Source organism: Mustela putorius, unplaced genomic scaffold, assembly GCF_011764305.1.
Source record: "Mustela putorius furo isolate JIRA1106 unplaced genomic scaffold, ASM1176430v1.1 tig00000196_pilon_pilon_pilon, whole genome shotgun sequence".
NCBI lineage: Eukaryota > Metazoa > Chordata > Mammalia > Carnivora > Mustelidae > Mustela > Mustela putorius.
Window position 1 is genome coordinate 7,140,855 of NW_025421310.1, and position 25,915 is coordinate 7,166,769.

The following is a 25,915-nucleotide window of genomic DNA, read 5'->3' on the forward strand; positions in this document are numbered from 1 at the left end:
TCCCCGCAGAGCCGTGTCCTCTGTTTCTTCGCAGACCATCACGTTTGGAAGCTGCAGATGCGGATGCTTCAAGTTCGGATGCTTCTGGACTCCACGTTCACCTCTTTTTAAGACCTGGTCAGGGGGCGCCTGGGTGGCTCGGTGGGTTAAGCCGCTGCGTTCGGCTCAGGTCATGATCTCGAGGTCCTGGGATCGAGTCCTGCATCGGGCTCTCTGTTCGGCAGGGAGCCTGCTTCCTCCTCTCTCTCTCTCTCTCTCTCTCTCTGCCTGCCTCTCTGCCTACTTGTGATCTCTGTCTGTCAAATAAATAAATAAAATCTTAAAAAAAAAAAAAAAAAAAAGACCTGGTCAGAAGTGATACTCAGGGTTAGGTCTTTAGAATGCTTCTCTATTTCCCAGAGCCTTCTGTCCTGTCCCCAACCTGACTTCCATAGTGCATCAGCCATTGTCACTTTGGCTTAAAGTTCCAGAGGGGAAGGTGTCGATTCTAAAATTCCTGTGGCTGATGAGGTCTGGTCCTGGTATGTCAGGGACAGAAAGCATTTCTCGTTTGGCCTCATCTGGATTCTCGATCAGCAGTGTGCAGCCAGGCACAAAGGAAATGCGGACAGAAGCTCGGTGGGTATGAGTCCAGAAAAACTTGGAAATTTCTCATTCTAAGAAAGGGTGTGTGTGTGTCTCCATCTTTAACACGTGAAAGAGATATTCTGCTGAAAATCCACTGGAAGAGGGTGCCTGGGGGCTCAGTCAGCTAAGGTTGGACTTTTGGTTGCAGCTCAGGTCGGGATCTGAGGGTCCAGGACTGGTATCCCTATTGTGGTTCTGTGCCCTGAGGGGAGTCCACTTGACAGTCTCTTTCTCCCTCTTCTGCACTTCCCCACCTCCTCTAAAATATAAATCAATCTTGGGGATCGAGGTGGTTCCGTTGGCTAAGAGTCTGCTTTCTGCCTCCAGCTCAGGTCATGATCCCAGGGACCTGAGATCCAGCCCCACATCAGGCTCCCAGTTTCCCAGGTGATGAAGTTTTAGAATATAGATGAGGTTCGGTGGGGTGAGGTCCGGAGCCAATGACCAAGAAAGAATTCTTGAGACATCTTTGGTGCAAAATGGTGGTTTATTAAAGCACAGGGACCAGACCATGGGCAGGAAGAGCTGATGCCCCACTATCTTGAGGAGTGGCTGATTATATACTCAGGAGTTGGGTAAGTGAGGACAAAGGGGCTGTTCAGGGTAAAGAAGACTGTCAGGGTATGCAAAGCCTGGTTATTGTCAAGCCAAGGCCTTTTTCCCCTCTAATGAGGCACTAACAAGACAATTGGGAGTTTCCTGGGGAGTGTCACATTCCTCCTATCAAACATCTTTCCTAGTGAGATTTAGGTTTAGAAGAAATTTAGCTTTATTTACATTACCTTCTACCTCAGCCTTCTTCAGTTTTTATGGAGGGGAGGGCGACATTAGGGCTTGAGGAACTGAGTTATTTGCCCCTGGAAATTGGGCTATTGGTAAGATAGCTTCTCTGTTATAAATCACTAGGACATTTGTAGATGGAGGGAGACTGCTCTCTTGCAGGATTGTGATCTCTGCAAGTTAACTCTTTGTTTTCCTTTTAGGGCAGGCAGGGGTGCCTGAGGAATGTTACACACACTACAGAGGGGAGCAGGTGGAGAGGGGCTGCAAGGTGCCAGCTTTTGCTTTGTCCTCAGCCAGCCTCCTGCTCCCTCATCATTCCCCCCTGAACAATTTTGACTTTTAAATCTTTAAGGTAGTTGAACATGGAAAATTTCATCTTCTGTAACTTCATTCTGTTAAATAGGGGTGTAGAACTGTCCCTACCTACTTGGGTCAACATTGATCAGTTGAGGAAGGTGGAGGGGAGTTACAGAAGATGGAGGCAGCTGGATCCAGGGCTGACAGTGATGAAGTGTCTCTGTGCGTGGTAAGGATCATCGTGAAGTCATTGCAGCAATGGAGTCTTGGCACCAAGTAGAGGAACAATGAACAAGGCAACACATAAAGATTAATAAGGCTATAGAATAAGAAGCCAGAAAAGGAGATTTTTAATTTTTGGCCATAGTCCTCCTTTAAACCAGGAACTTAACCAATCACTGAGAGGGAGAGAAGGATCTTGTAGAGCCTTATTCTGGGTATTTATATCTTGTATTAGTCCTGTGACATTTTTGTGATAGTCTGGGATGAACATGCAACATTCTGTTTTGATAATTGCTCATGTGCCACCCTGTGCTGCTGTCAGGACATCTAAGGCCATTCTATTTTGTAGGACTGCCTTGCGTATCTGTGAGACTTTGATACTAAGTAAAGAGATGCTATCTAGTGAATCACTGAGTGCCTTTGTAGTATATGTATTAAGGGCTTCTACATGCCAAATGACACCCTCTAGTCCCACAGACGGAGCCAAAATGGATGTTAAGTGACCGTACCATTTAAAAACAGATCGTGTCCATCTTTGCTTTAAATGGGGGAGATTAGCTGGAGTGGCTATGGTTTTAGTAATGTGCCCATGAATCCAGGCAAATCCTAAGGTACAGGGACCTGTACATTCTGGAGGAAGGCAGGGCCATAGGTTAGTTCCACAGATCCAGTGGGTTCCGTTTGGAGCTGGCTATCTAATGGCAGGTCGCCTTACCCAATCAGTAGCAAACCAGTCAGTAGCTTGGAGTAGTATTATTTGGGGACACATTTCTTTCTTTTTTTTTTTTTTAAGATTTTATTTATTTATTTGTCAGAGAGAGGGAGAGAGCAAGCACAAGCAGACAGAGTGGCAGCCAGAGGAAGAGGGAGAAGCAGGCTCCCTGCCGATCAAGGAGACCAATGTGGGACTCAATTCCAGGATGCTAGGATCATGACCTGAGCCAAAGGCAGTCGCTTAACCAACTGAGCCACCCAGGCGTCCCACTGGGAACACATTTCTAATGATAGCCATCCCAGATGTTGTGTGTTATTTACCCAAGTATCATATGTATGATTTCTTTGTTCCCGGCATTAAAGTGCCTTTTGATTGAGCTGTGCAATAGTGGGTGTGAGCCACAAATATGTATCCCAGATTTGATATATGCCATCCTCAGTATAGCGATAAGGAGGGTTTTGTAACTTAGGCCCATATTAGATTGGGGAGTTATGGCTTGATAGCAATCCCCTTTCCTTCCAAATAGCTCCATGGGCATGTAGTACCAGGAAGGCATATTTGGAGTCAATATTAATGTTTATTTGTAAGGCTTTGGCAATTGCAAAGTGCTAGTGAGCACTATGGCACACTTAGCTTTTCTTATTCTTTTTATGAAAAGTATTGTCATCAGTAAATCAGCTGTCATTTGTATTTTTAACAGGGACATCTTAAATCGGGCCAAACAGAGTAAGCAAGATAAATAACGTCTGAACATTTTTGCTCTACAGAGAAAGAAGTACAGTGATCAGGTTCAGGCATATGGGTAACTAGGTTTAAAGTTGGACAAGTTTTAAGTATTATTTCTGGCATATCTGTAAGTGTAGCCCAGTATTTAATAAGTCAGCCCCCATCATCCATTGGTGCCTTTGGCTTCTAAGACAAATCTGGACCTGATGTGAAGTCATTACAGTCAGGGACTGTGCCATAGTGAGCTTTGAGGCTCTTTTTATGAGGAGGGCTGTTCTATGCTTAGCTAAAGCATCTGTTTGCAACTGCACCTCAGGTGGCTTCTAAGATAAATATGACTAAGGGATGAAACCATTAAAAGCCCTTTGAGTGTTTCAGCCTTAACGATATCCTGATTACAGAGGATCATTGGCAAGTGGGAGAAATCTTGTCACGAGATAAGGGGAGTCCCCCAAGCATCATCCAATCCAGTCATAAAATGGGGTCATACATTATCTCCACAAGTCCATAGTTGATGCTATTGAGTGCAGTATGCTGGCTTTTAGGCAATTTCATTATTCCATCCACACACAAGGTGAAAGTTAAGTTATATAATTTTGGGGGAATCAATTTCATTTTTCCATTTGTTTAAATATTTAAGCTATGTTCCCAATGGGTCCTGTTATTATTTCTTCAGAATATTAGGCAAGATCATGTAATCGAGCTATTGTGTAACTTCTCTGAAGTTTACCTCGAGTTGTCTACCTTAGGTAAACAAACATTTTAAAGACAATCAAATCTAGAATTTAACATCCATAAAGGTGTGTTATTAAAAAAAAATTCTCTAAAATAACCCTCATTTCCAGAGATAGACATATTGGGACTAATTTATTTGAAAAACTAGTCCAGTTTTAACAAACTTGGCCTAATTATTTACACAAGCTCAGTAAGAACTGAGTGATTATATAGATCTTTTAGAATCTGTTTTGCTGGAACTTCTTATAAGGAATCTCTAGGTTGAACTTTTAGTGGCCTCTTCAGGCCAGAAGCCAAGCCACATAGTTGCCATCAGACATGCCTGCAATACCTGTCAATTTGGGCAAAGTCACTGCTCACGTTCCTCTCCTTGTGTTAGGACCACAGTTGTTGTACCACGGGTATCTCAACAATCCTTTCTTCATAATTTACTACAGAACCCCAATATTTCACATCAGAAACATGTCTAGAATATCTTGACCATTGGTTCCTCTCCCTCATCCCAACACTTTGCACTGTATAAGGAGGGCTGTCACCACTTTGTTGTGGATAGAGTTGATTTCTGGGAGTGAAAGGAGTGAAAGTTCTCAACCAGGCAGCCCCCTTCCCCATAGGTGCTTATTTTTTTTTTAAGATTTTTATTATTATTATTTATTTGACAACAGAGATCACAAGTAGGCAGAGAGAGAGAGAGGAGAAGCAGGCTCCCCGCTGACCAAATTTTACCTTAGGAAACATGAACTGTGTCAGTGGACACTTGGTGACTGTGGTATTTATTGCAGGGACAGCTGACCTTCAGGGATGTGGCCATACAATTCTCTGAGGAGGAGTGGGGACATCTGACCCACTCTCAGCAGCAACTGTACAGGGATGTGATGTTGGAGAACTACGGACACCTCCTCTTCTTGGGTGAGGAAGGCTCCTTCCAGATTTCCCTAACCACACTCAGGGTTTTTTTTTTTTTTTTTTTTTAAGATTTTATTTATTTATTTGACAGAGATCACAAGTAGGCAGAGTCAGGCAGAGAGAGAGAGGAGGAAGCAGGCTCCCTGCTGAGCTGAGAGCCCGATGTGGGACTCGATCCCAGGATCCTGGGATCATGACCTGAGCCGAAGGCAGAGGCTTTAACCCACTGAGCCACCCAGGTGCCCCACACTCAGGGTTTTATTACTTCCTGTGAAGACTGTATTTGGGGGATTTCTCTTGTAATAACTAGAATTCAGATCCAGGCAGAAAGGGAAATAAGTAGATGGAGAGAAAAATTTTCATAATATTTTTTTCTCAGCCTTAGCTTATCCTTCCTCAAGGAAACATCATTGCTTGTGTAGATGAGTGGCAGTTCTCAACCTTTAGTGCCATAGAATGGTGGTGCTCACATCTTTTTTTTTTTTAAGATTTTTTTTTTTTTTTATTTGACAGACAGATCACAATTAGGCAGAGTGGCAGGCAGAGAGAGAGGAGGAGGAAGCAGGCTGAGCAGAGAGCCTGACATGAGGCTTGATCCCAGGACCCCGGGATCATGACCTGAGCCAAAGGCAGAGGCCCCAACCACTGAGCCACTCAGGCACCCCTGCTGCTCACATCTTAAACTGAAGTTTCCCCTGCTGATTATCATGTGAACATTGCAAATTCCTCCTGTGAGTTCTTTTTTTTTTTTTTTTAAGACTTTGTTTACATATTTGACAGAGAAAGATGACAAGTAGGCAGAGAGTCAGGCAGAGAAAGGGGGGAAAGCAGGCTCCCTGCCAAGCAGAGAGCCTGATGTGGGGCTCAATCCCAGGACCCTAAGATCATGACCTAAGGTGAAGGAAGAGGCTTACCCCTGAGCCACCCAGGTGCCCCACCTCCTGTGTGTTCTGAAGGGACTGTTGGGGAACAGTTTTTGGGAAACCACTTTCTAGGATTGTACAATATCATCTCTTCTCTCCTGAACACAAGCCTGATGGAAAGTTAGAATTGGCAGCAATAGTCGTTTTCCTTTTTCCTCATAAACAGGTCTCACTGTGTCAAAGCCAGACCTGATTATGTTTTTGGAGCAAGACAACTGGCTCTGGGATGTGAAGAGGAAGGAGAACATAGGCTTCCATCCAGGTAGGTGGGAATGAATGAGGCAGATGACATAGGGGAGGTCCAAGTCTGAAGGAGGAAGGTAGACCTTATGCAGTGGTTTGAGTAGCTCTCTTTGAATGAAGATTAGTTGGAGACATGCCCAGTTACTTTTTTTTCTCTCTCCCAGAGGAACATCTGCTCTCCAACATGATCAAGTTCTTAGATTTCTCTAGGGATTCTCCTTCAGCTCCAGTGATGGTCCATCACATCCATAGGGAGAGCCAGGAGACTCTCCTTCAAAAGAAATCTGAGAGCTTTTTATTGTTTTGAGGTCCCTGAGGAAGGCATCCTATTTCTGAGGACCTGTATGCTATGGCCTTTGTATATTCCGGTTTTCATTATGGGACAAGTAGGTCAGGGTAGTTGTGTGCACACTGGGGTTTGGTGGGGAAATTCCCGGAACACTGGAGACAGATTTTTAATGTGTTCTGGCTTATGCTTTCTAAGGTATGGACGCTATAATCTTAGTCTTACAAAATTCAGTTTCAATAACTTCATCAGATAACAAAGCAATGCCCTAAAATGAGAAAATGTATTGCTTTATTTCCCTTTGAATGGTCTTTTTTCTTTTTCTTTCTTTCCTTTTTTTCCCCGTATAGAAATTTCTGCTCTATGAGTTCCATTCCTAAGTGGTGAAACACTGTAATGTCTCTATTTGTGTACTAGAATTCCGACATAACAAACGATATTGGGGAACTAGCACATTAGAACTTGAACTTGTAGCCTTTAAGAAATTCTGATCTATTACCTTATTTTTTAAAAATTGCATCATTGTATGATTCTTCCATGAACTTCTTGTAACTTTGTCCTGTGTGTTTTCATGTTCTATTTAGTTCTATATGAGATTTATCTTTGAATTTTTTACATCAAATGTCCTGATATGACATGTACATGTGCTTTATAAGAAGTGAGTTAGAGGGATGCCTGGGTGGCTCAGTTGGTTGAGCAGCTGCATTTGGCTCGGGTCATGGTCCCAGCATCCTGGGATCGAGTCCCACATTAGGCTCCTTGCTCAGCAGGGAGCCTGCTTCTCCCTCTGCCTTTGCCTGCCACTCTGCCTGTGCTCACTTGCTCTCTCTCCCTCTGTCTTTGCAAATAAATAAATAAAATCATAAAAAAAAAGAAGTGAGTTAGACAATTAGTAATACTCCCATATATATTTTTTAAGATTTTTATTTATTTATTTGACAGAGAGAGAGATCACAAGTAGGCAGAGAGGTAGGCAGAGAGAGGAAGGGAAGCAGGCTCCCTGCTGAGCAGAGAGCCCAGATGCGGGGCTCAATCCCAGGACTCTGGGATCATGACCTGAGCTGAAGGCAGAGGCTTTAACCCACTGAGCCACCCAGGTGCTCCACTCCCATATAGTTTGATTAAAATTTTTATTTCTTTGAGACAGAGAGAGAGAGAGCGAGAGAGAGAGAGAATGAGTATGGAGGGGAAGGGCAAAAGGAGAGGGAGATGCAAAGTCCCTGCTAAGCAGGGAGCCCAGTGTGGGGCTGGATCCCAGAACCCTGAGATCATGACCTGAATGGAAGGAAGATGCTTTACTGACTGAGCCCCCAGGTACCCTAAACCTCCATGTGTGGAAAAATCCTTGTGTTCAGTAATTCAGTGTTGCTTCATGGGAAATTAATCATGAGCTTTTTCTTCTTCTTTCCTCAGAATGCATCAGAATTTAGCTCCAAATATTAATATAATATAGTGTGTCTCAGCATATTTTCACCATCTATGATGTTTATTTATTCAGAAATGAAGATGCTGTTTGTTTCCTCTGTCGTAATGGAATGGACTATAGCGTTACATTCTGTAGAGGAGGACGAATATATTAAAACCATAATGCACGTCTTTCAAGCTTTTTAAGTGTTCATAAAATTCTCATTTACACCTCTTTATGATTGACTTTAATGAGAATTCTTCACAATATTATAGTCCATGAAGACATGCTACTCAATTGCTTGATTTTCATGGGTACGTGGACACAGTTCAAAATTATGGTAATATAGAAGTTTTCCTTCTCTGTTATACATCAGTGTTTTATTTAGAATTTCATGGGTTGAGTTTTCTCTTACTCTCTTACTCTTGGTAATTTCCTAAGAATTTGCTTCCTTGTCTGGCTCATTCACGACATTAGCTAGGTGTGGGTTGGGTTTTATCTGTGCAGGTTGTTAGAGGAAGAGAATTTTCAGCTCAGTATATTTCAGCATATTTCAAGACCATGTGAGTATAACTCAAAAAAGGATGAGCTTTATGGGCGCCTGGGTGGCTCAGTGGGTTAAGCAGCTGCCTTCGGCTCAGGTCATGATCTCAGAGTCCTGCGATCGAGTCCCGCATCGGGCACTCTGCTCAGCAGGGAGCCTGCTTCCCTCTCTCTCTCTCTCTGCCTGCCTCTCCATCTACTTGTGATTTCTCTCTGTCAAGTAAATAAATAAAATATTAAAAAAAAAAAAGAATGAGCTTTATGCTTTTTGCTGGAAAATTCTGTGTGTTTTTGTCTTGTGTTTGTATGTCACACATATATACTGTGTCACCCCTACTTTCTGTCTCCTTGGTACAAGTGGGCAGTGAATGTCGTTCCATGTCTAGGTGAGTTGTCATCCACATGGAATTGATTTCATCATGTATTTGTGGGTGAATTTTTATTCTCTGCATGAGAGAAATACTTTTATTGAATTCAGAGTAATTTTCAACATTTAATACTTCTGTATATACTTCTGTTTTGGTATGAAATACAAAAGATATACTTTATCTAATTAATTGTAGGATTAATACCCATGATATGTATTGGTACCTTTGTCATTGAGTTATGCATTTTCTATGAGTACTTTCATTGTGGTAACCTTAGAGATTCATTAAAACAACTTAGCTGTAAAATGAACCTTTTATATATTTTTTTTTATTTTAAAAATATTTTATTTATTTATTTGACAGATAGATCACAAGTAGGCAGGGAGAGAGAGGAAAGCAGGCTCCCCGCTGAGCGGAGAGCCCAGGGTGAGTCTTGATCCCAGGACCCTGAGATCCTGAACTGAACTGAAGGCAGAGGCTCAACTGACTGAGCCACCCAGGCACCCCTAAAACAGAAATAGAAATAGAAAATTTTCTATTTCTAAATATAAATAGAAAATTCTTCTTCCTGTCTCCACACCTGCACACCCTCCCGACTTTGTTACCGACATCACAGATCCTTTTATGTTGGATCCTTTATTACCCACATTTGTGATTTTTATTCTTTGTTGTTTTTTCCCCCAAAGCAAACTCTGTAGCAGAAATAAATGTGACTGGTATCTCATTTGAACACAGCACGTTTGTGTAATTGTCTACGTATTTACGTTCAGCCGAGAGCTCTGTGTTCTCATGTGGTTGCAGTTTCTGGGTAGAATGCTTTTATTTCATCTAGAAAGACTTCCTTTAATAGTTCTTGTGGGATAGATCTACTGGTAAGATTAGAGGGGTTTTTACGTGGGAGTGTCCTCGTTTCTGCCTCCGTGGGAAATAATTTTGCTCCGTGGGAAATAATTTTGTTGGTGGCTATTTTTCAATCTTTGAGTACCTGAGTACGTTATGGCAGGCCCCATTGCTCTTCGGACTGCTGAGAGTCCTCCTAGTGATATTCTAGGAGCTCTTGCACAAGATGAAGTGGATTTGCCATTGTGTTTCTTTTTAGATTCATTCATTTGTTTGTTTGTTTATTTATTTATTTATTTGACAGAGAGAGGTTATAAGTAGGTGAAGAGGCAGGTAGAGAGGGAGAAGCAGGCTCCTTGCTGAGCAGAGAGCTGGATGGGGTGGCTCAATCCCAGGACCCTGAGAACATGACCTGAGCCAAAGGCAGAGGCTTAACCCACTGAGCCATCTAGGTGCCCCTGCCATTGTGTTTCAAAAGTCTCTCTTCATCTGTGGTGTTGGGTGGGTTAATTACAAATGTCATGAGTCGTCCCATTCTTTGTATGTGTCTGCTGTATATACCATAGTTTTATAAGGACGTAATTTGAAGAAATAAAATATGAAGGCAATCATAGTGAAAATACATTTACCGTTGTGCACTTGATTTATCAAGCAAACTTCTCTGTGTCTAAGTGGACCACTGTTGATGAAAAGCATATTATTCAATGGTTAACTGTATTTGTTAGCAGACCTGAAAGGATTCAGGGGCAGATGAATCTTTAGAGAGGGAAAATTATTTTCAGTGTGATTCATTTTTCCTCTTGACTCTCTTTTGTACTTGTATATGGATGTCCAAAGAAAGCCAGAGTAGCAGAAATTTCATCAGATAAACTAGCCTTTTATCTTTTGTTTATACTGCTTTGATACCAGGGTACTGCTGATCTCACAGAATGGTTTTGAGTGTATTTCTCTATTTCAAAATTATAAGATTTCTTTTTATTGCTAAGATTTTGATAAGGATTGTTGGGAATGATTTTTGTAAATGTTAGTTTCTTTCTCTTGTCCTGAACCATGGCTCACCATCTAAGACCCACGGGTTCTCCCCAATGATCACTAATTGAACAAAGTCACTACAAATATAATGATAAGCCATAGCTACACAATTCTCAAGGGCTATCGATCAAATGTTACCCTGTATATTTCTCCTGTTGTTTTGTGAGGATAGAGAACACAAGCAGAGATTTAGGGTTTTGATCTGCACAGAATGCAATGTGTCATATATATTTTTTTTAAGATTTTATTTATTTACTTGACAGACAGAGATCACAAGTAGGCAGAGAGGCCGAGAGAGAGGAGGAAGCAGGCTCCCTGCTGAGCAGAGAGCCCGATGTGGGGCTCAATCCCAGGACCCTGGGATCATGACCTGAGCTGAAAGCAGAAGCTTTAACCCACTGAGCCACCCAGGCGTCCCTTCAATGTGCCATATTAAGCTAAAGACAGATTTTGAAGTCCCAGAACTAAGTAGGAAGAAGCACATGTACATACATACGTGTGTGTACCTATATCTTTAGAAGGAAAAGGAATCTTGGATCAAACCAGGTCATTTCCAAGTTTGAAAAGTGATGATTTCCTAGCAAGCAAAGAGGTTATATTATATTAAATATAATTATATTGTATATTATATTTTTATATAATTATATTATATTATATTATATTATATTATATTATAGATTTCTAATAGAAATAGTTTTCTTCTCTGTATTGTATTGAATTTATGCTTCCTTCATCTGGTGTATCTTAGTTTGAGAATCTCCTCATGCAAATTGTCTCTTACATAACTGGGTTTTATTCCTGTAGGATCTACTCTGTTTTCCTTATTCCTGTGTCAACCTGTTACTTAGCTACCTCAATAGATATTTTAACAAGAGTTTCCATTGAGTGACATGGTATTCTAAATTTAATTTAAATGTGAGAGTAATTCTCCAGGGAGCATTATAAATTCCATGTAGTTAAATTGATAGACTTCATTCCTGCCTTTGCAGTTGGAAAAGTAAGAGTTCCTTAGTTACTCTTCTTTTCCCTTCTAGGAAGTGATGTCATCTGTGTTGGTCACTTCAGTGTCAGCATTTGATTAGGTGAAAACATGGAGATTTCACAAGTCCTGTTTTGTTTTTAACACTTACTTGAAGGAAACAAAGATGGGATAGGGCTGGGTGCTGAGTAGATGTTCTAACTTAAACAGAAGACAGTGTTTTTTTAGGAGTGATGGAGCAGCCCAATGGAAGAGATGAAACAGATCTAGGCTGAAACGTTGGCCTGCATTCTTCATCTGTGGAGAGGACCCCGTCCAAGACTACACTACTGACTCTGAGTCTAGAAAGAAAAATTGTACTTTCTTTCTTCCCAAATCCTGTCCAGTTCTTCTGTCCCATCTCTATTTCAGTGATGGAGGCATCACAGCTGACTTTCCTCCTGTGTTCTGGAAACCTCATTGTCACTCCACTCCCCCTCCCACCTAAGCCAGGCAGGCCCTTGCTTAGCCTTAGGGGTAGCTTGAAGTTTTCTAATGCCACTGTAAATGGTTGATAACAGGATCATGTGAGGCCTATGTATGTTTTAAATACAATTTTGTCACCACTGCACTAGAAGAGAAAGCAAAAATCCATCACTGGGCCACAGAATTAGTTCAGGTACTTGGCACTGGAAGTTGTGAGGACAGATAAAACATGATGTTGTGACAATCTGAGAGGAAGATAAGTGCTGTAGAAATGAAATATGGCAAAGTTTTGAAATGTGAACAAAGATGTGGTAGAGAGGTCCCTTTGGTCACTGCAAGGCCTAAGGAAGTTAGGATGAACAAGTGGGACAGAGATGCCTTTCTGGGAAATGCAGCTGTCTAGGACATCCAATGCTTTTCTCATGATGTAATGTATTCCCTGATGTCCCGAGGACCAGTTGCTATTGGATGACAGAGATAACTGTACTCTTTGAGGTCCAGATGCATGGAGTATGTGGAGAGGGGGTATTAGTTAATTTAAACATGGTGGGCATATCTTAAAGATGTCACATGACAGAGTAGATGTTGAATGTGAAGAAAGTTGCCAAACAATACCAGTGAGAACCAGCCAGGTGTGTGTTCTGACTTAGTTCCTGCAGAGGTTGTCAAATTTTGTCTGGTCAGAATCACTGGGAACACTTTAAATGTGGAGCCCTGTGCCCAGCCTTCTATTACCATGTCAGTTGCTCTGGGGTGCAGCCCACCACCTTTCCTTTCTTACCCAGTCTCAGGTGACTATCTGGGGACTAGACCTTGCAACCCTATATCTGGGGAAACATTCATAGATGGTTTCTTTAGGAAAGGTAGTAGCCCGTGGTTAATGTAGTGAGATACACAGGTGATGCTGAACATGTGGCAGGACTGAAGGCCATTTTCTGTTGCAGGGCAAGGACTGTAGACTGGGCTCTGAGGCTGGCCAGATTCACTGATGAGGCTTCCTGCTCATGCAGAGCAAGAGGTTATGTTAAATGCTTGGTCAGTGCTGCTGGCTGGTTTTCTCCCAAGAATCCTGTAAGAGAGTCTCTGAGGTTGTCTAGGGTCTCTGTTCAGGTGTCTAATGGTGCAGGAATGGAGGATAGGGTCAGCCATGTGAAGTGACTTAGAACATGCATAGCTACCCAGACAAAGAACAGAGAATGCCCTAGTTCAGAGCATTGGCTGGACACCCAAGTCAGTCACAGGTGCTGACAATTCCCCTTAGCCAGGTAGGTTCATCTAAACAGGGGAATAGGCAATCAGTGGACATTGGTCTGTAATGGACTCCCACCCACACTGACAGCTTTTGGTTGAAAGATTTCTACCATGACATTGGATGAATGCGACTTTGTTAAGTTCACAGAGTTTCCAGGAATGTGTCTTTGGTGTTACAGTGTGCATCTTGGGTATCTTCCAGACCTTCACAGTTGGCCCTATGGCCAATGGTTGGAATATTTTTAAAGTCAGACCTTCCAGGTACATTGACTTTGGGATTTACCCTGCATGTGACTGTACAGCAGCACCAGGTGAGCAGCAAATCATGAAGGAAAATGTATCTGTACTGTGGTGGCTATCTGAGACAAATCACACATGTGCTTTATACAGTATTGTCACTCTTCCTTGAAGTCATGTGGTAACCTTGTGATCTGCATGAGCATTTCCTTGATTGACGTTTTTGTTATAATGGTCATTCCATTCATATTTGTGAATGAGAAAGCTTGGTAGTATAGTGATATCATCTTGATCTGGGGTCGAGGACAGGTGAGTTTATTGTACAGGAAAACAGATGGGCTATTTTCATGGCCAAGGATCGGGCATATATGCTAGATGTTCCTTGAAGATACTGGGGTTTCCTATGCTCAGAGTCTTTAACACAAACCCACTGCATGTACAGTGTGTCCCTGTATGAGTTGGGGGTGGGTGGTTGGCCAGTGGAATTAGTGTGATGAAGATGCTTATGATGTTTGCTGTGTCATGAGCCATAAGACACTTGAATTTCAACCTGGGAACCTCTGGTCTTCTGCCAGTATTGGAACACTGTTACAGACCAATGGGTTACAGTATAGAATGTGTGTCATCTTGGAATTTTTTTTAGATGGATTTATTTATTTATTTTTAAAGATTTTATTTATTTATTTGACAGACAGGTCACAAGTAGGCAGAGAAACAGGCAGAGAGAGAAAGGAGGAAGCAGGATCCCCGCAGAGCAGAGATCCTGACGTTGGGTTCGATCCCAGGACCCCGGGATCATGACCTGAGACGAAGGCAGAGGCTTTAACCCACTGAGCCACCCAGGCACCCCATCATCATGGAATTTTTATATTTATTAAGATTATCTGTGCACTTTATTCAAAACAAAATAGACATTCATAGGTCTGTTTCTTGTTTGTTCATTTAAGTTGTTGTTTTGGTTGTACACATAAGTGAATATGTACAGTATTTGTATGTCACTTAGTTCACATCTCATAACACCTTCTGGGTCAAACCACATACCACAAATGACAAGATACAAAGAAAAAAGCTGAAAGAGACACAAATACAATGAATAGCCTGAATGTTACCAGTGTGGAATGGAGAAGGATGATGGGCATCATGAGGAAGTGGGATTGGGAAGTACAGGCTTCTGTGGGGTGAAAAGAATGCAGGGACCTCCTCCAATGGTTTTCCCATAGCATTTGATGGTGCTAGATTGTAGTTAGCTAATATTGGTGAGTATAGTATCACCTGTAGTGTTGTTGAATCCCCATGTTGTACACCTACTATAATGGGACATTTTAATGTTTATATTAATAGAAAGGAATTCAAGATGGATATCAAGAAGCATATACATGTGTAGATTACTGTATTGTCTTAGGAAGTTGCAGGTAAAGAAACTAAACCTACTCTTCCAAAGAGGCTAATCCTAAGTACTCACAGTAGGATAAAGTCCTAGGAAAGCAAACTGATCTGTATCACCGTGGAGATAAACATTCCTTAATGTAGAAGAGAAGGGACAGGGAAAGAGAAGCATGTGCCCAGCAGAGCAAAGAAGGGAACTAGAAAACCGAGAAGAGCCTGTGGTCCTCACAGGCAGCCCAGGAAGAGCAGGTCAGGCTGTCCATGGAAGAACAGTCATTTCTGTGAGAGCTTCTTAACTCATTTCCTTGAATTTGGTCTCTCTCCTCTCACCACTGAGGAGCATCAGGAAGGCTTTTCTTTGAAAGTGGATTTTTTGGGGAAGTCCATAAAGTGCAACCAGGTTGTAAAGCTGCTTATTTTAGGCAAAGTCGGTTTTCAGAGGGAAGCCTAGGTTCAAAGAAGTGTTCCTGTACCCTGATCATGGGTATTAGTAAAAATGCAGGGAAAACTTGAAATTAATAAAGGCCGTGGATGCAGTGAGGTTTAAGGTACAAAACCCAGTGTTGCACACAGAAGCAATTTGCACCTGCATTTCTTGTGAAGGAGCGAGCTATTTCCATAAGTATGGTGGTAGGGGAAATTGAGGAAAGAAAAATAAGAGGAGGTCCAGAGAAGTGTGATTGGGTTAAGTTTGTTATGCAGGATTGGGTTGGCTTGAATAAAGAGTGAAGGGAAGCGAAGGACTCCATACTCACCTGTATGCTCTGCCCCCTTTTTAGGAACCTTTGAAACTATTGTGATTCAGTACTGGAATTTTGAGCGGAGCATGCATTGTTGATCAGTGGCACATGTGCAAAAAGTAGAAGCTCAGACGCTACCCAAACATCCAAATCAGACTATGAATTATAACAGGATCTTTTTGAGTTCATTGTCATTTACATTAACATTGGTGACATGCAAATCTAGCTCAGCCAGACTCCTCCATTATTCTACTCTGGACGTCATGTCTGTAGGACATTAGTTTGATATCTGTGCTTTGTATGCCATAAATCAGGATATATTCTCTTCACTTTCCAGATTATTTTGGGTATGGGTTATCCCATGACATCCACGTAAATTTAGGATGGATTTTGAGCTTTGTGCAAAAATAGCATTGGAGTTTTGGTAGAGATTGCATTTTGTGTAGATCATTTCAAGATTTATTGTGTTTCAATTATTCCAGTGAAAGAATATAGTTAGGTTTCCTAGGAAACCTAACTATAGGTTAGGTAACTAGGATTCCTGCAGAGTATATTGCACTTTTCATTGTTTCTGGTTTGACCTCTACTCTTATGTTAAATTGGAAGCATTTATTGGGGGGTTTGCCATAAATGTATGATGTCTCTGTTTTGGGAATTGTTCTTTGTTGTGTAGAAACAAAACTAATTTTTAATGTGTTGGTTTGTGTACCAGCTTTATAAAATCCATATGAGTTTTAACAGGATTAAAATAATTAATTCTCCTAATTTCTAGGAGAAGAAATGGCAGTGGCGTAGGAGGGTCCTAGACTCATTTGTCCTGTGATGAGCACCACTAGGGAAAAGTCAAGTCATCCTAAGTTCCCCAGACATTGGGCTGAAGAGTGACAGGAGAAACTCCTCAAGTAATAATAGAAAAGAGGCCACATGAAGATGGAGATAGTGTGGAGACATGGTTTAGGGAGGAAAGGAGTATAGCATTGTAGAGGGGAGGGAGCCCCCATTGTGTGGTCAACGTCTTGACAGAGGAGCACTCAGGGGATGCCTAAGGAGGTTTCCCAAAGCCATTGGCTTGGAGAGGGAGAAGGGATGAATTTTATGAGTTCTTGGAACCAGCACATCTTAAAACCTGGAGGTTTAATGGTCAGCAAGTTTGGATGGGATAGAATCAAGAAGACACCTGGGTGATCCTGGAGAGAAGGCTGGCAAACAACCTGGGGGCACCAGTTGTGGAAACAGTCATCTGAAGAACACCTGGGGTGCACAGTGGGGATAGTATTCAGTAGTCTAGGAGCACATTCCTGAGAGGAAACATTCAGTGACATGTGGCTTCCAAAACATGAGCGCCCTCTCCTGTCCTGTAGTATGAAGACTGAGCCCCACTCAGTGATGACGCTGGCTGTCTGTCTTGCTTGCACCAGGCTTCACCCCCTGTGATCCGAGGAGACTAAGCTTCTCAGTGAGGCTTGCCTCAGGCTAAGCAAGGTCATCCCCTGTCCACATCTCGTCTCTTGAGCAGGGATTCTGCAGGGCTGCAGTCCTGGTGGAGTTGATGTCAGGTCTCCTTTCACAATTGGAGCAGAGCTCACCTAGTTCAAACTGGCCACATTCAGGCCAGGGACCAAACACTGCCCATAGCAGGCAAGGAGAGACTCTGCAGACCACTGGTCTGAAGGATACAACAGGACACATCACTGACTTTTCTAATGGACAGAGGCAAGTAGAGACTTAGAGAAATGCCAAGATGAAAGAATTTATCCCAAGGAAAACCAGCAGATAAGAGCAAGGTCAGAGATAAAATGGAAACAGTAGTAAGAAGCTTGATGGAGAATTTAAGATTGCAATCATAAGGATACTCGAGGAGTAAAAAAACAACAGTGAGAACGTTACCACAGATATAAGAGTTAAAAAATAATTGGGTGCTTGGTGCCTCACATGGGGAAGTACTGACTCTTGATTTCTGCTCAGATCTTGATCTCAGGGTCCTGGGATACAGGCTCAAGTCACTGTGTATTCAGTGTGATGCCTGCATGTGATTCCCTCTCTCTGCAGCTCCCACCCAAAATCTTGTGAGTGCCCCCTCAAATATTGTTGCCTCTTACAATTTTATTCCTACAGTCAGTTATACTTTGCCAGCTTTCACTTCTTCACTTGTCATTATAGTCAGTCTTTTTTCTGTTATTCTTTATTTAATTCATGGGCTGTCAGTGTTGTTGATCTTTTCTGCCAAACAACTCTTCCTGTTCTTGATACGTTCCTTTTTTACTGTACTCTTGTTTGATTCAGTTCAGTTTTCTGTTTCCATATCCTCCATTCATCTGCTAAGTTTGAGCTCATATCCTTTTTGTGATTGTTAGAGATACAGGAAAGAGATTTCTGCTACACTGAGACCATATCACAGAATTATCTCTTAGGATATATGGTCAATATGTTGTATACCATGTTACGTTTTTATCAGGAAATGTGGTCCTGATGACTCCTTGTCAGCCATCTTTCTGACTTTGTCTGAGTGACTTGATGCTTCTCTATTAGAAGTCTTCAGTATATTCTTCAGAATGTAGTAAGTGCAATAGTTTTACTTTTATTTGGTATCTTTCAGCTGTATCTTCACATGAGACCCAGAGTTTCCTGCTGGAGTGTAGCATAGAACGTTCTTTCCAGAATGGGTCAACGCACAGATACAAAGATAGTGCTGTTGAGATTTTATACTTATGCACAGACTGGGACAATGATGGGGAGAGGGAAGTGCCTCAAAGAAATCCTGGACGATATACCCAAACCAAGGAAATGGCCCTTAATGAGAATGTCACTGCCCTAAATGGTGAAGGATATAAACCAGTGCAGAAAACCTCCCTTTTTAAGTCAACTATTTGTACAGAGCAGTGTGTTTCTGTCAGCACAACCTCCAATCAGATAGTCAACCATAGCGATTTGTCAACAGACCACTTGGAACATCTGGAAAGTAACCTAGTCCATGCTGAGAGTAATGACTTGAGCCATTTGGAAAATAGGATTGGTCTGACTTTAAATCAGAGATTTAGAAATGAAGAACAAAATCCTCAGTGGGATGCATATGAGAGGGACTTCACTGAGGAGTCGACCCTACAGTATGACCAGAGGCTTTTCACTGGAGACAGAATTACTCAATGCACTGAATCTGAGAAAATACTGAAACAGGGCTCCTGTGTTCATAGATGTGTCATTGCTAGGTTTGCAGAGAACCATTATGAATGTGATAAATGTGGGGAAGGCTTTAAACCATGCTCTAACTTCAGTATACATAATGGTCACTGTTTGGGAGACAGTCTTCATAAAAATAATGAATGTGGGAAAGCTCATAACCAGTCCTCCAGTGTTGCTGATCATCACAAAATTCATGAGGGAAAAAGCCCATTCACATCTAATAAACCAGGGACCATGTTTAGTCAGTCATCCAGCCTAAACATCAATGAGATAATTCCTCAGGGAGAGAAAACTTACATCTTTAAGGAATGTGGTAAATCCTTTGACTGCCACTCAACACTATCTCAACATCAGCGAATGCATACTGGAGAAAAAGTATACAAATGCGAAGAAGGTGGTCAAAGCGTTAAGGACTGTTCATCTTTAAATGGACATTCGCAGATATATTCTGGAGAGAAACCCTGCAAATGTCAAGAATGTGGCAAGACTTTTAACAATCACTCAAGTCTTAATAGACAGCACCAAATTGATATTGAAGGGAAAAATTACAACTGTAATGAATGTGCCAAAGCCTTTACATCATGCTCAAAACTTATTCAACATCAGCGAATTCATAGTGGAGATAAACCTTACCAGTGTCAACAATGTGGCAAGAGGTTTAACCACAGCTCAACCCTTACTCGACATCACAGAATTCATACTGGAGAGAAACCTTACCAATGTCAAGAATGTGGCAAGGCCTTTATCCGCAACTCAAACCTTATACAACATCACAGAATTCATACAGGACAGAAACCTTACCAATGTCAGGAATGTGGCAAGGCCTTTACCAGGAGGTCAGATCTTTCTCAGCATCACAAAATTCATACTGGACAGAAACCTTTCCAATGTCAGGAATGTGGCAAGGCCTTTACCAGGAGGTCAGATCTTTCTCAGCATCAGAAAATTCATACTGGACAGAAACCTTACCAATGTCAGGAATGTGGCAATGCCTTTACCAGGAGGGCAAGTCTTTCTCGGCATCAGAAAACTCATAGTGAAGAGAAACCTTACCAATGTCAGGAATGTGGCAATGCCTTTAACTGGAGGTCAGGTCTTGCTAACCATAAGAGAGTTCATTGTGGAGAAAAATCTTACCAATGTGAAGAATGTGGCAAGTCCTTTAAGGACAGCCCAACTCTTATTGAACATTACAGAAGTCATACTGGAGAGAAACCTTACCAATGTCAAAAATGTGGCAAAAGCTTTAACTGGAGGTCATCCCTTATTCAACATCACAGAAGTCATACTGGAGAGAAACCTTACCAATGTCACAAATGTGACAAGAGCTTTAACCGGAGCTCAGACCTTATTCGACATCACAGAATTCATACTGGAGAGAAACCTTACAAATGTCATGAATGTGGTAAGGCCTATGCCGTCTGTTCACTACTTACTAGACATCAAAAAATTCATAACGGAGAGAAACCTTACCAATGTCAAGAATGTGGCAAGGCCTTTATCCACAACTCAGACCTTATACAACATCACAAAATTCATACTGGACAGAAACCTTACCAATGTCAGGAATGTGGCAAGGCCTTTACCAGGAGCTCATATCTTTCTCAGCATCACAAAATTCATACTGGACAGAAACCTTACCAATGTCAGGAATGTGGCAAGGCCTTTACCAGGAGGTCAGATCTATCTCAGCATCAGATAATTCATACTGGACAGAAACCTTACCAATGTCAGGAATGTGGCAATGCCTTTACCAGGAGTTCAAATCTTTCTCGGCATCAGAAAACTCATAGTGCCGAGAAACCTTACCAATGTCACTAATGTGGCAATGCCTTTAACTGGAGGTCAGGTCTTGCTAAGCATAAGAGAGTTCATTGTGGAGAAAAATCTTACCAATGTGAAGAATGTGACAAGCCCTTTAAGGACAGCACTACTCTTATTGAACATTACAGAAGTCATACTGGAGAGAAACCTTACCAGTTAAAGTGGCAGGAGCTTTAACTGGAGGTCATCCCTTATTCAACGTCACAGAACTCATACTGGAGAGAAACCTTACAAATGTCAAAAATGTGGTAAGGCCTATGCCATCCCTTCACAACTTACTAAACATCACAAAATTTATAATGGAGAGAAACCTTACCAATGTCAATAATGTGGCAAGGCCTTTATTCACAATTAAAACCTTATACAACATCACAGAATTTATACTGGAGAGAAACCTTACCAGTGTCAGGGATGTGGCGAGGCCTTTAAGGTGAACTCACACCTCAGTCAACATAACAGAACTCCTACTAGAGCGTAACCCTATAAATTCCAAAAATGTGGCAAGGCTTAGTCAGCTTCAAAGAATTCATAATGGGAAGACATCTTACCAATATTAAGACTGTGGCAAGGCCTTTAACCACAACTCAGGCCTTACTCAACATTACAGAATTCATATTGGAGAGAAAACTTACCAATGTCAAGTGTGTGGCAAAGCCTTTATAAACAGCTCAACACTTACTCGACAACACAGGATTTATACTGGAGAGAAACCTTACCAAAGTCAAGAATGTTGTTAGGCGGGGCTCCTGGGTGGTTCAGTTGGTTGAGCGACTGCCTTCAGCACAGGTCATGATCCCAGACTTCCTGGATCGAGTCCCACATCCGGCTCCCAGCTCCTTGGGGAGTCTGCTTCTCCCTCTGACCTTCTCTCTCATGCTCTCTCTCACTCATTCTCTCTCAAATAAATAAATTTAAAAAAAATCCTTAAAATTAAAAAAAAAAAGAATATTGTTAGGCCTTTACATGCACTCAGTCCTCACTAAACATCATAATATTCATACTAGATAGAAGGTTTGCCAGTGTATAGAATGTAAGAACAGGGGCACCTGGGTGGCTCAGGTGGTTATGGGGCTGCCTTCAGCTCAGGTCATGATCCCAGGGTCCCAGGGTTGAGCTCTGCATCGGGCTCCCTGCTCAGTGGCCAGCGTGCTTCTCTCTCTCCCTGTGACTGATCCTCCTCTCTACTTGTGTTCTCTCTCCATCTCTCTGTCAAATACATAAATAAAATCTTAAAAAACAAAAGAAAAAGAGAATGTGAGCAAAGTTGATTAAAGACCAGTCATGGATTCATGCCTATGAGAGAATTCATATTAGATAATAACCTCACAAATAAAACCAGTGTAGCAAGGCCTTTGTCCAGCATGCATGCCTTCTAAACAGAGAATTCATACTGGAAAGACACCAGATGAATAATGTGGCCAAACCTCTAGTAGGTACACAACTCTTAATGCACATCACAGAATTCATCCTGCAGAGAAGATTATGGATGTAATTAATGTGAGAGAGTGCCTAAGGACTGCTCCCTCCTCACTCCATATGAGAGATTTTAAATAGGAGAGTTAGTGTACAAATACTAAGAATGTGTCTGACCTCTCAGTGGGACTCCCAACTGTCTTCACATCGTTGTTTTCATACAGGAGTGAAAGTATGAGATGTAAATAACATGGTCAAGCCTGTAACTGGAATTCAGTTCTTACTCCATATGTCATAATGCATACTAGACTCATACCCTTGGAGCATCGTGAATGTGGGCAGGCCTTCATTTTAGTATACATTGGAGGACACACCAGAGAGTGCATTAAGGAAAGTCAATTAAAAGTTAGCAATGTTTAGAGAACTATTGAACATCAGATGCCAAAGAATGTTACAGGAATCAAGCCAATGGAATACATTATTCACCCTACTCAGACATTACCCTGCATGAAAATAGTGATTATAAGGATAAATCAGACTTGTACACTTAGAAAAAGTATATAGTAGTCTGTTGAACAGATTTAGGGGATGGAATTTTTCATATATATAAGGATTTCAGTCTTTTTAAATGTTTACATTAACCCTATTTGAGATTTGTGACTAACAATATTAATGTATTTCCTCTGAAATCACTCTCGAAAATTTCTCTGTTCCTCATGGGTGTGTAAGAATATGGGGCTGATTGTTGCTACATCAAAGATATTAGATGTCCTGCTCCATTAAGTGGGACTCATTTGTACCTAATTTTCCATGGAAGAGGACTGTATGATTTACAACATATGAAGTACAGCTCAGTGGAGATGGTGCTTACGGTTATAACACTGATGTAAGATTCCATGGGATAGGTGTTCGGAGCACACACTTCTGCATGTATTGACACTAAAGAACTTCCTCAATATTAGAAATAGGAGGTTTTCCTAATTGTTCTTTAAGAAAAAAGAGGTAGCCATGCAGTGGACTCTGAATGTATCTTCCTAAGTGCAATCGTTAGAGAGTATGAATTGATGTGGTTAAATGAGGAAATCCTGACAGATGACTGCAGGAGAGTAGCTAACTATTCCATACAATGCCCTACCACTGCACATACACATTTTTGGGCAATGTACCTCAATCCTGAAATTTTGGAAATAAGTACTCCCACATCCTTATGAGAACACTTGAATACTTTTGCACATGTGTGTTCTGTATTTCAAAAGGAGACAATAGAGTGGATTTGATATGTATTACTTACTCAGTGTATGTATGAAATTAATGTATTTTCATTAATAAAACTGTTTTTTCTTTAAAAGATTTTAATTATTTTGTTGACAGAAAGAGATCACAAGTAGGCAGAGAGCCAGGCTGAGTGAGAGGAGGAAGCAGGCTCTGGTGGAGCAGCGAGCTCAATGTGGGGCTGGATCCCAAAGATCCTGGGATCATGACCAGAGCTAAAGGCAGAGGCTTTAACCCACTTAGCCACCTATGTGCTTCAATAAAACACTGGTGTTTAACATATGGATATGAGTATGTCATGAATGATGTGCTATTCTACGTCTAGCATTCATCTATTTCATTGCGGGTTGTAGGAGCTGATCAAATCAATCACCTGTTTGGTACTGGAGTAAAACAATATACCTAGGACACCATTTTCCCAGTGCTCTGAAGGTTTAAGGGATATGTGATTATTTTTCCCAGTCTATGCTATGATTTTCTCCTCTTTGTGAATAGGATGATATTACTGTGTATTATGTGTATTACCAAGCTTTGTGACATAGAGGTATTATTGGTGTTTTAGCTCATGTACTCCATGATACTGCTATTTGGCATTGATTTTGTGTAGCCAGTAGTGTTGTCAGGGCCTTGTACTGACAGGAGCCCTTTTCACTAGTGCATTCCCGAGTCAGCATGCTATGGGGTGACAAATTAGTGGAACGTCTCATATGGCATCTGTACTCTATCCTAGTGAGCCACCATCACTCTTTTCTTCCAATGACTTCCTTCCCATGTCCCATAGAGAAGACTCCCCCTCCACCAGAGCTTCCCTAAATCTGTTTTAGTCAGAATAACATATTCTGGACATAGACTTGTGACTCTATAGTACTGTCCCTTGGCCCCAAATGAAATCAGGTGCCCCACATCCCGCATTGAGGATTGTTTTCATGTGTCTGTGAGGTACACATGTGCATATGACCACGCTATGTATGTCATAGATACCCCATAAGAAAGAGAAATATTTCCCAATTGGAGTGATGTGGTAGCCCAGGAAGAGACAAAAAAATATTTAAGAGAAGGAGTTAGCATGTAAAGGAGGACAACTGTGCTGAGTTTCCCACATGACTTCCTAGATGTAAAAAAATAACTACTACTTGTTTTATGACCTACCTATCTACAGATCTCTAGTTGTGTTAACCCTCACTTTTCTTTCTAGCTCCGTCAGAACCACAACTGTTCTCTTTTACCTGTGTTGTGGAAAGCATGTCTTCAGAAGATGCTTAATTGAGATTAGACAGATGGAAAGCCAATGGGTATTAAGGCGTTTAGAACAGGGATGTGGAAATTCAATCTAAGTGAAATTTGAGGAAGGCACCATCCTTTGAGAGAAGGACAAGACTTATAAAAAGGAAATGTGAGTAAATTTTTCCCGTGTGGGTAGGGACCCAGAGGTGGCTCCCTTTAGTCATTGCAGAGGCACAGGCAGCTCTTGCTTGTGTCAGTTGATGAATACTTGTCATGGGGAGAAGAGATGGCTAATGTGGTTTTCTCAAGAGTGGGTAAGTTCTGCCTTATCCTGATGATTTGATGGACCTCCTGCGTCTTCCTGAGGACTAATGCTGTTGGATGTCAGTGATGACTGTACTTCCCTGCCTAGATCCATGACAAGTTATGGAGGAGGGTGTTTGATGATGCAGTCATGTGGGCAGCTTTAAGATGTCACCTGGTAGAATATATGTTTGAGATGAAGAAGCCACCTGGACAGTGGAAAGGCTGAATCAGCTGGGCATGTGCTGTGGTTGCTCCCTCATTTCCCAGGTAGGTAACCCCAGTCAAGGTCAGATCCAGTGTGGTTGGGAGATCCTTCAGGAAAGCTATTTCCCTGCTGTGCCAAACCTTCCTCCCTTCTTCAGTGCCATCATGAATGTAGTACTAGGGGTGTCTGGGTGGCTCAGTCATTAAGGATCTGCCTTAGGCTCAGGTCATGAGCCCTGCATCAGGCTCCCTGCTCAGTGGTGAGTTGGTTTTTGTCTCTCCTCTGCCCATCACCACCCAGCACCACAAGTGCCTCTCTCATTATCTCAAATAAAATATATTTCTTAGAGATTTTATTTATTTATTTGACAGAGAGAGGGAGTTCTCTAGTAGGCAGAGTGAGAAGGGAAAGCTTGTTCCCTGTTGAGCAGAGAGCCTGACATGGGGATCCATCCCAGGACCCTGAGATCATGAGCCAAAGGCAGAAGCCGAACCCTCTGAGTCTCACAGACACCACAGCAGTTGATACTGATAGAGTTGCACCTGTGGGCTCAGTGGGTTAAAGCCTTTGCCTTTGACTCAGGTCATGATCCCAGGATCCTGAGATTAAGCCCAGCATGGGGCTCTATGCTCATCAGGGAGCCTGCTCCCCCCCACCCCCGCCTCTGCCTCTTGTGCCTACTGCTCCGCATACTTGTGATTTCTCTCTCTCTGTCATATAATTAAACAAAATCTTAAAAAAGAAAAAAAGACTTACCTAGAACAGACACATGAAAAATGTTC

The 25,915-nt window shown here is 41.8% G+C and overlaps 1 protein-coding gene across 1 annotated transcript; it reads left to right on the forward strand.

Annotated features, from left to right (window-relative positions):
- Positions 1 to 1,885: 1,885 nt before the first annotated feature.
- Positions 1,886 to 20,710, forward strand: LOC106004490 (zinc finger protein 345-like). Its single transcript, XM_045077271.1, has 7 exons — positions 1,886 to 1,936; positions 4,888 to 5,014; positions 6,101 to 6,196; positions 13,526 to 13,657; positions 18,306 to 19,292; positions 19,461 to 20,145; positions 20,230 to 20,710. Exons 1-7 carry the CDS (start codon positions 1,886 to 1,888, stop codon positions 20,708 to 20,710), a joined length of 2,559 nt encoding a protein of 852 aa, XP_044933206.1.
- Positions 20,711 to 25,915: the final 5,205 nt, after the last annotated feature.